This window comes from Pogona vitticeps, chromosome 4 (assembly GCF_051106095.1).
Source record: "Pogona vitticeps strain Pit_001003342236 chromosome 4, PviZW2.1, whole genome shotgun sequence".
Classification (NCBI taxonomy): Eukaryota; Metazoa; Chordata; class Lepidosauria; order Squamata; family Agamidae; genus Pogona; species Pogona vitticeps.
Genome location: NC_135786.1, coordinates 115571037 through 115585721, shown reverse-complemented (window position 1 = coordinate 115585721; position 14685 = coordinate 115571037). Strand labels below are relative to the sequence as shown.

The following is a 14685-nucleotide window of genomic DNA, read 5'->3' as shown; positions in this document are numbered from 1 at the left end:
TATGGCACCAGTCAAAAGACGACTGGGCGGGTGAACAGTAAAACCTCATAAAGTTATCTTCCAATCCACAGATTTTCACCAGCCTGGGCACACAGAGCCATGCAATATACCAAATAACAACAACAAGAACAACATAAAAGTTCCAAAATCTTGGGCAGGCTTCTCTGTTTAAAGCAAATTTTAAAATGAGTCTCAGGTCAGAGGTGTATGCTCAAAACTGCATGTCTGGTGCTGTCAATTAGATCTCTCTCTCTCTCTCATGCTTCTTGGACAAAATGTGTTGGTGGTCCTCCTGCCTGATACATTCAAAGATATAGGATTCCATGCTAAAAATAACCCCAAACACATGTCCATGAAACTTGAATATATGATTTTTTTTATTTGTGGCATATAAAGATATTGCCTATTCTTGCATGTCAAGAGAGGTATCTCCAACCTCTTGTAATTTGTTTAATCTATTGGTTGAATCATGGAGCACCATGAGGAGTAAAACAGGCTTTAAAGAAATATTACAGGATCTGTAATATTCTAGATACTACCAGAACTACTCCCTGAATTCTGGCAGGGAGATGCCAAGTGGCTGTGTAGTTGCCCTGCCTCATTCACAGAATTTAATGGAATGTTCATATTGAGTAATTTCCCCTTTATAACTTACCCTTATCTTTTATCATGTCTTCAGGGGAAGATCCTATTCAACATCTGTGGTGTAGTTAGGTGGAAGTGGGGAGGTGTACAGCTGGTGCGCTGGACAGTGGCAGCATCTCATGGCAGCTTGTGCGGGGCTCAAGCTGTGAATGGTTGCCTGACCAACACCTGACTAGCACATCGACTGGCCTCATCGTGCCACCCTGACACTTTGTAACAACTAAGAATCATCTGTGCAAAAAGGCCAATCAGATCCTTATCAAATCCATTCCTTGCACCCAATCTTAGTCCAGGAGGAGGCAACTCTGGGTGGTCCACGACCCAATTATGTGTCCCTGAAGCCCTCTACAGGCCCCACAGACCAGCCAACTTCCATGACCCCCCCTCTCCAACCAAAATCAGAAGTCAGTAGGTGAAGTCATTCCAGTTTTGGAAGTCATATGCCTTGTCACATGCCTAAGCCACAATTAGCCATGATAATTTTATGCAAATTGTTATGCAAAAACCAACAGGATTCTGACAAATATGTTTTATTTGTGGTTTTGCTGCTTGAAAAAAAAACTTCAGAAGCCTCAAGTTACCGACACCCATTTCTGTCTCCTTTTAGGGAAGAATCTTTTCTAGATTGAAGAATGAGATATAACTTGTATTTAAAATGTTACTCCTCTATTCACACAGACTGTAATAGCAGAATTGTGTTGGTGTTCATGTTAGGTTTGTGTATGGTCCCCTTTTGGTGGGAAAGAGGCTGGAACAGGCCAAAGCTAAGTAAAGCAGAAAGGAACAAATCAGAAGGAAAACTGAGGACAAAAATTCTCCTATATTTTCTCAATTCTCCCAACACACCTTAGAAATCTAAGTACAGTGGTGGCCTGCTTCACGATTACCCCGCCTGACGATGAATCTGCTTTACGATTAGTTTTTTTGCAATCGCTATTGCGATCGCAAAATGATGATTCCTATGGGATTTTCTGGTTTACGACGATCAGTTCCCTGCTTCTGGAACCGATTTTTCGCTTAACGATGGTCTTGAAACAGCTGATCGGCGGGTCACAAAATGGCCGCCCGTTGTGCAAAATGGCTCCCCGGTGTGTTTAGGACTGATTGCTCGCTTTACAGGCACCGCAAAATGGCCGCCCTATGGAGGATCTTTGCTGGACGATGAGGTATTTCCCCCATTAGAATGCATTAACCGGTTTTTACTGCATTCTAATGGGTTTTTTACTTTCGCTTGATGACGATTTTACTGTACAGCAATTTTGCTGGAATGCATTATCGTTGCCAAGTGGGGCACCACTATACATGAGGCTCCTCCTACACGAGTGGTATCTCATTCTTATTTAACAGAATGTAAAGAAACATAAAACATATCACATTAATGTAAGCTGGTCTCTTTTGATAAGTTAGGAGGTGTGAGGAAGCAAGGAGATTCAAGGCTAAATCCTAAATCCAATTGTTAGTCCCAACTAGAGTAGGTCCAACAGACAAATGGACTGTATTTAAGTCAATACTACTTAAGTCTTATTGATTCAGTGGGTTAGAATGAGCAATCAGATTTAATCTTTGGCACATTTCTATGTCTGAAATAAAACAGAATGAAAAAGTATGGTACTACTTTGGTTATATGATTTCTGTAGGTCAATATGTGAAAAAACTACAAGGTATTTATACTGGTAAAAAATTCTAACATTTCAGTTTCAAGACACTATATGAAGCACATCCTAATAATTTTAATCATAACAGCAGCCAAAGGGTTCTCTGGATTACTGCCATGGGCAATGAATGTAGCTTACATGAAGTGTTTGATGTGGCTGTTTCAAACTCTGTCCCACAGGAGTCAGTCAGCATCTAACTAATCTACATAAAAATATGAGCATGAGATTCAGACTGGGAGTAAGCCAGAAATTTCCTGGACTGCAAAAATCAATTAAGGAAAACAATCCCATCAAAACATCTGTACATGTTCAGTAACTCACACACAAAGGGATGGTGGCAGGCAACAAAATACTGACCTTCTAAAAGAGGATTATTGGTTTCTAAGCTCAGAGCCCCTACTTCTCCCAGAAGCTAACAACTGGCATACAAGAGCATAATGGGGTGGGGGTGGTGAAAAGCCTTTTAAAAAATAATGAACATACTTCTGTTACCAAGGCAACCCTTACAGGTCTGCTCTTTTGCACAATTCTGGCAGTAAGCAACAAGGTTCCCTCCCCCTTGCTTTTACAGTAATATCCCTTCAGAATCACAGCCATGCTGAATGGTGAAGACTTAGGTTCTGAATTTCATGTTCTTTTGTGGTATCCAGATTATTAAACATCTATATCTTGGGATGCTTGTATGCATAGGAGCTACTCTGAGGTTTCCATCCCTAGTTCTGAAGTCAAATACACAACACACTACCCAGTATATGGCTAACCAGAAAGCTAGAATATACAGACAAGCTGGAATATCAATGAACACAGACTGAAAGATGCATGGAATGACTTGGCTTTTCAGTCACAATAAAGCGGGGTTAAAGACAGGTTGCAGTGACTGCTTCTAGTGAAAAGGTATTCCATGTTTTCCACTATTTCAAGAGAAATTTCTCAACTGTCTGTTTTCTGACCTGCCAAATCAGTGTCTGTCTGTGTAGCAGAATCCAAAAGATGACGTCATTCCTGCCTGTCAATCAGAGGATAGAGCAGGAGGGGCGGAGCTAAAAGGACAGTGAAGACAGCTGGAAGAGACAGTTAGAGAGACAGTTGGAGTCAGATAGGGATAGATAGAAGTAGGGACAAGAAGATGTGGAGAGGGTGCTAGGGTTTAGGAATAGATAAAAAGGGGTTAAGAAAGGAAAATTGAAAGAGTAAAACATATCGAACAAGCAGTAATGAACACATAAGCATAACATGAGAAATACAAGTGATTGAATGCATGATCTAATACAGTGGTTCTTAACCTGGGCGATAATGCCCCCCAGGGGGCGATTTCATTTTTCAGGGGGGCGGTAGAATGAAAAGGGGTGGTGTGGGGGCGCTGGAGCAGAAGGGGGGCGGTAGGGGGGCGCTGGAGCAAGCCAAACCTCTGAAGAAGGCTGCAGCCTTTTTACAATGTGCATGAATATATATTTTCCTCCTATCTTAATTTAGTTTCAGAGTTTTCGTCTTGAAATTTTTAGTTCCTGCATTTTATGCCCTTTTTATATTTCTTTTTGAGTCTTAAAATTCGCTTGCAACTACATCATTAAATGTTACTTTTTGGGGGCATTTCATTTTCTTGGAATTGAATTTTGTTTTCAGGGGTCATTGGATTTAAGTGTCTTAAACAAACAAACAAACAAACAAACAAATAAATAAATAAATAAGATATAATAAGAAATAAGAGGGGGGGCGATGATAACTTCCTCAATGGCTCAAGGGGGCGTTTCTTTCAAAAAGGTTAAGAACCACTGAAATATATGCACACCTGACACAGTTATATATTTGATTCTCCTTATGATTTTGTTCATTAATAAAAGAATATTTGATCAAACCCTTGATTCCTAAGTTATATGAGCAGCTCCTGTGTGTGGGAATTGTAGTGGTATTAAGAGAAATACCTGGCGGCAGCGAAAAGAAGAAAAAAAGCGTGTTTACCTTGAGGAGCCCAAAGAAATAAAGGGGCAACCAGGGGGATCGCCACAAGTGGTGGCAGCGGAAGTGGGATCGAAAGATAATCCAGTGAGCCAAAAAGATTCCAGTAAACCAAAGAAAAAATTGAATTTCATGAGCTTGGGGAACCTAGTAGTCTGATGCTGCCAGGGCAGGAGTGGGACCCTTGGAAGTAGCTTGGTGAAAAGCTTAAAAAGAGTGCAGACCAGAGAAAGACTACAGAAAGGGGAAGCTCTGAGGAAAATTCAACAGTTTAAGGTTTACCTCAAGATTGTGAAAGACCAGGAGGGCTAGCTTTGGGGTCCTAGGCTCTGAGAAGAGAGTGCTGAGAGGACAAGAAGCGGAAGCCAGGGTCAAAACACAGATCTGAGGTAAACAGAAACAAGCAGAAAGCTTGAAAAAAAAACATTAATAAGTGTGTGTGACTGAAAGCCAAAAGAAACAGTGTATCACACAAGGAGCTCAGGCAGGGTGCCTGGAATAACAAAGTAGTGAAGCAAGCCTAAAGCAGGCTGTGTAAGCTACTAAGTATCTCTCCCCAACACAGAGGGGAAAAAAATAGGTCCCTTTTAAAAAGAGGTTTGTGTTTTTGAATCTGAGAACACATAAGACATGCCTCTTAAGAGAGGGAAAAGGTTAGCTATGGAGGTACCTGAAGGACAAGGGTTACCTCACGAAGAGGAAAGTCCTCTCGAAGTAGCTGAGCAAGAAAATGATGATGCTTAAGAGGTGGCTGCTCAAGAGGATGATGCCTCAAAGGGAGGAGAAGCTGCTGTAACCTCCCAAGAGTTTCTAAAGTGGAAATGGGAAAGGGAATTTCAGCTAAGACAGGCTGAGTTAGAAGCAAAAGAAAGAGCTGAAGCCAGACAATTGGCCATAGAGCAAGAAAGAGAAAAGATGATAGATGAGATAGAGGCAGAGGCCAGAGAAAGAGAAATGGACATGAGGGAAAAAGAAATGGAACTGAAACACCAATTTAGGATGGCACAATTAGAATTAACATTCCTAAGTCAGAATAATAACAATTTATCAGTTGAAGAAATTTCAAAAAGAGAAAAATATGAGGCGCAGGCCAGACAAAGTAAGCAAGATCTTGAAAATTGGAATCTGCAAAAAGACATTAAATTAAAAGAAATCAAAGCTAGGACTGAAGAAAAATTAAAAGAAATAAGAGCTAGGGCTGAGGAAAAGATTTTACAGATCAGGGCTGAGTTTGAGGCTAAGCAAAAGGAACTGGATTTGAAAATAAAAGAGAAGAAATTGCAGATAGAAAAGAAACAAATGAAATTATCAGCCCAAAATAAAAATACTAATAATGATTCAAATCCTGAGGGGAACTTATCAAAACCAGTTGTATATATAAAAGGAATAAAGAACTCATATTATTCTGAGGTGAAATTTGAGGGAAAAGCTTGGGATGACAGAAAGAGAGAACCCAAAATGTACCTCAGAGATCAACTGACAGTTGGAAACCATTTTAAAGGCGAGTCCTCCAAGCAGGGCCAGCAGAAATTTAAAAACTGGGAAGGGAAAGGAGAAAAATCTCCTAGTTTTGAACGAAAAGCTGTTAGATGTTTTTCTTGTGGAGAACAAGGCCACTTTAAAATGCAATGTGTTAAAAACAGAGATTTTGGGCAACAAAAAGAGAATTTGAATTTGCCTAAGGAGGTAGATTGTGTAGAGCAAAAGGAGGCACCCACACAGGCAGATGAAGCAGGCGCCATGGCAACCACAGTTAGTGCTAGAGCAGAGAACCCAGAACCACAAGAACAACTTTCAGTAGCTCAAATTCTCCAATATTACTTACTTGGTAGAAAATAATCAGGAACTTATGAAATATTCTGGGGATACTATTCATATAAATGAGACTAAATATCCAGCTCTAAAAGACTCATGCTCTCAAGTGACATTATGCCACCCAGAAATAATCCCTTCAGAGTTTACAGTGAAAGGAGAAAGCATAAAAGTCAAAGGAATAGGGACGGAGATAATTACACTACCAGTGGCAAAAATACCAATAAAATATCAAGGGTGGACTGGTTGGCGGAGAATTGGGATTGCCAGTGAACTGCCAACATCATGCCTGATAGGTATAGACCTCTCTGAGCATGTTAAGAGTGCAAATAAGAAAACATCTGAGGAAAAACTTGAGTCCCCTAATGTCTGTATCAAGATTATATATTTTAGCTTCAACTCTTAAGCTAGGGCTGGCAGTGAACATGCTTGGCACCATCTCCTTGCTAAGAATGGGACTTTCAAATTTTTTAGAATTCACCAGGAATTCTCCCAGCCAGGATTCTATATGCTGCAGTGAAAAAATCTGAGTCCACACACTTGGGTTCATTACTCCCATAGGAGCTTTCTCTGAAGGAGGAAGAAATAGCTGGTTGTGGCAAAACTCTATGGGATCTGCAAGGGATTATGGGAGGAGTATTTTTTTGGGGGGGATGTACACTTTATAGAACCTAATGACTCGCCATAATTTCTTGCACCTGTCATGGAGCTTTGCCACATCCAGCCATTTCATTCTTCTTCAGAAGCAGTGATGGCTCTAGCGGCCCATGGAAGCCGACACGTGAGTAATGAATGCTGCTTTTTAATCAAGGAACAAGTTTACTCATTTTCTCCTTTTGCATCCAGTCACAGTGCTTTTGAAATGGATCATGGTTGTCACTTCCAGGACTGCATTATTTGTGGCTTAAGTGCAAAATGAATAGAAACAAAATTTGTTAAAGTCTCAAATAGTATTTTATTCATGATGCTCTAATAAAGGGACTATAATTTCTCTCTAATATCACTACCCAAAGCACAACCTTGCTTCTTTCTCAGCAAACCACCCCCATGACCTTTCCCGTGCAAAGTGTAAGCTGGGAGTATGTTTAACAACATATGCCTATATCTGTACCTGTTTTAGAACAGACTGAAAGCTCTTGCTTGACATGGGAGTTGAGGGAAAAGAAACAGACAGTGTGATTGCCTGCCACACACAACTAAAAGTTTACTAAGCTACAAGATGAGCAAAAGCAAATCATTATGGATTCCATGGATATCAGAGAACAGAATGCTTCAGAGATTTCATTCTGCAGATTAATGGCTTGGAAGCAATTCTTTATCATCTTTAGTTAAAAAATATGTATGACATTCAAGAGATACTTTTCCACACTGTGCACATTTTTCAATGGGAGGAAAGGAACTGTAGTATTTCTCATTACATTGAGAATAAAACCACAATTGCTTGAAAATATGGGCATGAAGCACATGCAGTTTCACTGAATTACTGTGACTATCACAAATTTCAACCAAGATAGCAGGATAGAAAAAAGGCAAATAAATTATTCACTTGGAAATAGATATGCACAGTTATTAATTCAGTTATGCTTCCCACCATGTATTCATTTTATATTTATTTATTTATTAGATTTCTATCCTGCCCATCTAGACCAAAGGTCTACTCTGGGCAGTTTACAAATTTAAAAACTATAAAACATATATTATAAATCCAAGATGGCAAAAGTGTAAGAAATTAAGATACGGCACGAGGGAAAGCTTGCCCAAACAACCAGGTTTTAAGTTTGTTCCTGCAAACACCCAGAGAGGGAGCCAGGCAGATCTCCACTGGCAAGTTGTTCCACAGGTGAGGGGCCACTGCCAAGAAAGCCCAGTTCCTCATTCTTTCCTTCTGGACCTCCCTTGGCGTTAGGCTCCTCAGCCACCCGGCCTGGCTGGAACAAATGACTCTGGCAGAACTGGGTGGGCTCTGCCAGATATCAAGGTCCTAAACTGTTTATGGCTTTTTATGTAATCATAAGAACTTACATATACATACAGAAACCTTTATTGGCATTACAGGGTACAGGGAGTACACAGGATAGTTACATTCCAATACCGGATGGGGGGAAGGGTGAGGTTGGGATTGTAGTAGGCTAGGTTCAAAGAGATTTATAGAGGGTTTAGGGGAGGAGGAGGGGGGGGAGGGGAGGTCTTCATAACAGTTAGGAGAAAGTCAGCAACTTGACTGGTGATAAAAGGCGAGAAATCGCTCAGGAGTATGGGGGTAAGGTCGAGGAAGAAAGGGGAGAGGGAAGAGAGGAGTGGGCCTAGTAGCCGCTTACGGGGGATGTTGTGGGATGGGCACCGGAGTAAGATGTGGTCCAGGGAGTCGGGTTCGGATGCACAAGAATGACACAATCTGTTGGGGCGGGGGGTTCGAGTGAATCTCCCAAAGTGGGCTGCTGATGGAAAGATATTCAGCCTAGCGAGCTGAACTTTGAAATCAACGCGGAAATGAATGGGCAGCCAACGCAAGGCGGCCAGAGTGGGGGTGGCACCTTTTCACCCTAGTAAGAAGTCTGGCCGCTGCATTCTGTACCATCTGAAGTTTCTGTGTCAGTCTCAAAGCAGCCCCACATAGAGCACATTACAGTAGTCTAATATCAAGACTACAAGTGCATGAACCAAAGTGGTGAGTGCCCACACATCAAGATAGGAACACAGGTGGGTAATCTGCCGATGGTCGAAATGTGCAGAACGGACCACTGACAACACCTGGGTCTCCATGGTGAGTGCCGGGTCCAGATGTACACCCAAACTGCGAACCTCACTCTTGGTAGTAAGAGTCACCGCCCCCCAAAGAGAGGGAGTTTCCCAAACCACTGATGTCTGGGACACCCACCCGAAGGACCTCTGTCTTGCCCAGATTCAGCCTCAGTACACTCTCCTGCATCCATTGCTGAACAGCCTCCAGGCAGCGCTCAAGGGACAAAACAGCATCCACAATTGTAAAAAAGGAGAGGTAGAGCTAAGTATCATCAGTGCAGTGTACTGATGACACGAAGCCCCACATCCTCTGATGAACCCTCCCAGTGGCCTCATATAGATATTAAATAGCACTGGAGAGATAATCGAGCCCTGCGGAACCCCACAATTGAGGCTCCATGGGGCCGAGAAACTCTCTCCAATCTGCACTCTCTGGGGACGGTCCTCCAAGAAGGACTTGCGCCAGGCAAAAGCCAGGCCACCAATTCCCAACTCAGAGAGTCTCCCCAGGAGAATACCGTAGTTGATGGTATCAAAGGTGGCTGAGATATCGAGGAGGACCAGCAGAAACATTTTGCCTCTGTCAGCCTCCCTCAATAGGTCATCAAATAGAGTGACCAATGCTGTTTCCATGCCGCGGCTTGAAGCCCGACTGGAACAGATCCAGGGCATATAAAGTAAATAAAGACACACCACCAACAGATCTGAGAGATCTCATAGAAGTTTACATTTAAGATAAAGAAACCAGGTTAATATCAAATACGATACCTTTATGAGTGCTGTAAAGAGCTGCAAATGTCACCATAAAGAAGGTGGTAGAGTATTTGCCAGCATTAACAAGATGGGGAAAGGCCCGTTTGGTGTCACGATATCGGCGCAGGCACTGGACAAATCTTAACCAAGCAGGAATGCACTGAACGACTGCTCTCACACCATAGGCATAGGTGTTACAGATCTGACTACCTGTAAAAATAAAGAGAAATTTCAAAGGATAAGAAGGAAAGAGGTTCCTTTAATTTTCCCCCAGATATGTCCATTATTTCCAAGAAAAAATATCTATTAATTCTAGAAGTACCAGCAGGTTAATTCCCAACTGTCCGAATCCACTGATTAAAAGTATTCTTAGCAGTACATCATATAAATGAAACATGGTAACATCACTGTGCAAAAACCGTCTCCCTCCTGACTCCCAGTGAACCAAGCTGTAAAAGATTTATTTTTCTATAAGCAGCAAGCTGCTAATAAAGGGTATAAACAAACATCTTCTCCTCCTCCTCCACAATAAATGTGACTTAATGGAGAAAATTTCTTCCAGTTTTTCACTGAACAAAAAAGCTCAAATTTGCTTAAAGATATTCCACACACATACATGGAAGTTATTAGATTTGGCCTCTCACTGGCATACCTGGATTATCCAACAATGCATTTTTGGCTGTCCACTGAAGCTCAAAGCTATAGAAACAAATCATGTATTCAAGATCCATAAGTATCACAGCCAGACTGTTAAGCTGGTCAGCTAGCCAGAAATCTGCAAAGCCCACCTTATGGAAGGGGGCAGTGAACACCCGGAACTGTAAAGAAAATAAGAAAGAATAAAAAGTGGCACAGAAACATAAGGTGACAGATTTGATGGTGTACTTTTGTATCAAAGACTGTACGTCTGCAGCCATCACTGGCAGAACGGGGCCTTTCTGCACTTCCCATTGTACTGAAGCATTCCACAGTCTACTTTTAGCCTCAACATGCTTTTAGGATGCATGGGGGCTGCAGGGGGAAGCAGAAACCGTATGCTTTCACAGAAGCAGCAGAAGTACGCCACAAGTTCCTTACTATATTCTTTTCAACTGAATAAATACATTGTTTCTATAATCCAGTTTTATAAAACAGATGTAAAGACTATTGGATACAGTATGAAACTTTGTATAAGAACTGCCATGTAATAGGAATCTCTGATTATTCTAGTGCTGTGCTCTTGCATACTTTTTAATAAATGCTAATACATAGTGCTACAATACATGTATAAATCACACTAATTCTGTTTTTCATAGAAAATTAGCACACAATATTGGATTAAGTATATGGGTTGAGAACTCTGAACATATCCAGCATTCAGATTGATATGAACACAATTTTGTCAGAATTCAGTGGTAGAAAGATCTATACTGACAGCTAGTTTTCCACTTAGAAACTTGTAATAACAATACATTAGCGATTTTACAACTGTACATTCATATAGATAGTATAACCTTTTTTTGTACCAGGTGCAGGATATTTATTTGGCATCAAATATTGAAACTGAAGATGTTTTTCTCTCACATGAGTCTGCAAACATTATGGCTGGAGGGAGTCTGAACTACAAGGAAAAAGACAGTTCTCCATCCCAGCCCATTTGTCCCTCAGGGTGAGAAATCTGCTATATACCTTTCAAGCTAGGCCATTTTATGCTCCATTTAGCTTGGATTACAGCTCTTCCTGCCTGGTTAGTTACAACAACTAACATCCTGATGCTGAAAGGGCAACACTAAGATTATCTAGCTTTGATGATCATGTCTACAAATACAAGAAAGGGCTACAAAAGAAGGTTTTGTGCTGTGTTTCAAGCACATGCAGGTGGCTTGTAGCTGTCCCTGCTAAAGAATGTACCTTAAGCTCTTCTTTCAGAATCCTTCTTTATTTGAGCTACCCATTAGCAGCAGAACAAATGAAATACAAATGTTCAAAGGAAAAGGACAGGTTACTGTAACTATGGTTCTTTGAGTGGATCTCTGTGTATACACACTATGGGTTTTGCTTGTGTGCATGCGTGATCTTTGGAACCTTCTAGAGCTGAAAAATCTGGAGACTGTTAGAGGCCCTGCCCTCCCACATTGCCTGTTCAAGCCTCTGGGTCACTCTTCAGTTCCCCTGCCACCGCTAAAGAGCAGCGTGACAGGAGGGGAGGTGGGAGGGACATGTGAATTCACAGAGATCCAGTCAAAGAACCATAGTTACGGTAATTAACCTATCCTTCTTCTTGGTGGTCTCTGTGAATGCACACCATGGGTGAGTAACAAACTCACTTACCAGCTGGTGCGTTGTCATGAGAGAACAGAAGCCACCACCACTCTACCCACAGTGGCAGAGGCATGCTCATGGGTATCAAGGCAGTAATGAGATATGAATGTAGAGGGCTGAGCCCACACAGTAGCAGCACAAATGTCTTCAAGGGGGACACCCCTGGCAAAGGCTGTAGAGGATGATAGTGCACTTGTGGAATGCACTCACACTGTCGTAAGGAGAGGGGGTTGAGATACGCCAATGTGATGGTGTCAACCAACTATCTGGCCAATCTCTATGCTGAGACAGGAGAACCTTCAGTCTTGCAGAAGAGCTGTGTCCTGGCTGTGTAGAAGGCTAGGGTGCACCTGACATCCAGCAAGTGCAGAGACCTCTCCAATGAGGAAGAAGGAGATGGACAGAAAACAATTGGCTGGGTGAGGTGGAAATGAGTGTGCATGTTGGGGATGAAGGAGATGTCCGGATACACCACCACATTGTCTTTGCAGAACTGAATTAATCGTGGATCATGGCGAAGTGCAGCCAGTTAGGTCCCCAGCCCTCTTGGCAGAGGTGATGGAAACAAGACCGTCTTCAGCATAAGGAAACACGAGCAAGTAGTTGCCAAGGATCCAAAGGGAGACTGCATAAGAGTGAAGAACCAAGGTAAGAAACCACTGGAGTGAGGGGACATCCAGAAAGAAGTTATGGAGGCCCTTGAGGAAGCATCTGATTGTACAATGTCAGGACAAGAGGGATGCCAGGGACTCCTGGGATTGATTGGCCACAATGGCTGAGAGATAAACATTGATGGTGGAAAAGGAAAGGTTGTCCTTCTTTAAGGCAAGAAAGAACTCGCACATGAGATGGAGGAGTGGATGAAGAGGCAAGAGGCCTTTGGAAGCTGTGAAGGATACAAATTTTTGCCATTTATATGAATAGCAGAGCCTGATGGATGGGCACTGTGAGCCTTGGAAGACTTCAATCAATGAGGGGAAAGCTTCTAGGTTGTCAGGGCAAACGTCCATGGGTCCAGGTGGAGGATCCGGCCATTGCTCTAAAGAAGGATGTTCAGAGAGTTCAGGAGGCAAAGGTAGCACTTGGAGAAGAGGTTCAAACCAGGCCTATCGAGGCCACCGGGGGTGATCAGAATGGTCTTGTCCTGACCGAGTTTGACAGCTACCCTGTGTAATAGGGGGGAACAGTTAGAAAAACCTTTATTTCCATCTGATGGTGAAAGTGTCTCCTAGTGAGTTGGATCCTAGGCTGCCCCTTGGACAAAACAGGCTGCATTTTGTATTCTGAGAGGTAGCAAAAAGGTTCACTTCTGGAATGCCCTAGAGGTAGTGATGGCGCAGAAGATATTGTCATCAAGCTCCAATTTGTGAAGCTGAGATTAAGTGCGGCTGAGAGAATTGGCCAGTAGGTTGTCCACTCCTGGTAGGTAGATAGCAATGGGAAAAATGTGGTGATCTAGGCATCATTCCCAAAGGAGCACTGATAAGTAGAGGAGATGTGGGGAGTGAGTACCACCTTGTTTGTTGATATAATACATCACGGTTATGTTGTCCGTGGTTACCAGGACTATGCTTCCCTTGAGAAGTGGAAGGAAGTCCTTGAGTGCATAAGGAATGGCTAATAGTTTGAGCTCGTTTATGTGGTGAGCCCTGTCTGAGGGTGCCCAATGACTGCGCACCTGAAGACCCTTGCAGCGGGCGCCCCACCCTGACAGACTGGCATCAGTAGTAATTTGAAGTCTCGGACACAGTGGGCGAAAGCTGCGGCCAAGCATAGTGTTGTTCACTTGGGACCGCCACAGCAGTTGGGAACTGAGCTCCAGGATGACATAGAAGTCTGGTCTGGGAGTCCCAGAGGAGACTGAATTGAGAGAGGAACCAAGCCTGGAGAGACCTCATACGAAGTCGGGCATATGAAACAACAGACATGGTGGATGCTTATCAGGCATAGTAGCTTCTCAGCCGGTAGGGCTAAGACAAGAGCATCCAGAGAGAACACAGGGACAAGAGCGGTAATCTTGAGTTACCTCTCTGTAGAGAGGAAAGCACAGCCCAAATGGAAGTCCAAGATGGCTCTGATGAAGGGAACTGTTCTGCAAGGGTGAAGGATGAATTTTTGTGGATTGATGCAAAGGCCAAGGACCTGCAGGGTCCTGAGGGTAAAAAGCATATCATGTCAGGCCTTGTGCTTGGAGGACACTACAAGCAACCAGTTGTCGATGTATGGGTAGACCCTGGTGCCTTCTGTGTGAAAGTAAGCATCCACAGGCACCATGCACTTTGTAAAAACACATGGGGCAGTAGAAAGGCTGAAGGGAAGAGTTTTGAAAAGGAAAGCCTGAGAGCTGAGGGTGAAAGAAAGAGTCTGTGGTTTGTACGGATGTGAATATGAAAATAGGCAAAGCTCGATGACCACAAACCAATCTCCCCAATGGAAAAGTGGAAGGATGGTCTCCAAGGTAGTCATGCAGAACTTTGAGGTTGTAATGAAACTACTGAGGTCGCGAAGATCAAGGATGGGGCACAGGCCCCCATCCTTCTTTGGAACGGTGAAGTATTGGGAGAAAAAAAATGTGATGGTAGTTGCACAGGGGGACTGGTTCTATGGTGTCCTTGTTGAGGAGGGTAGACACTTCGAGACGGAGTGTGGTGTTCAGCAGAGCGAGCTTGAATATGCTGAGAGTGGATGGTGAAGGGAATTGTATGGCATATCCATTTCAAATTTTAGACAGACCTCAGGTTTTGGAGGTGATGGTTCGTCACTGAGAGAGAAAAGGTGAGAAGTTGGGTGGAATATTTGCAGGAACCTCAGTAGAAGGAGG

At 42.8% G+C, this 14685-nt stretch overlaps 1 protein-coding gene across 1 annotated transcript in view; it reads right to left on the bottom strand.

Annotated features, from left to right (window-relative positions):
* XPR1 (xenotropic and polytropic retrovirus receptor 1) overlaps positions 1–14685 on the bottom strand; it is a 178317-nt gene that overhangs the window by 37580 nt on the left and 126052 nt on the right. The window contains exons 10-11 of the mRNA XM_020789740.3: positions 10216–10381; positions 9579–9773 (exon numbers count right to left, since the gene is read on the bottom strand). Of these exons, the coding sequence (XP_020645399.1) occupies positions 9579–9773; positions 10216–10381 (361 nt within the window). The remainder of the gene's footprint in view (positions 1–9578; positions 9774–10215; positions 10382–14685) is intronic.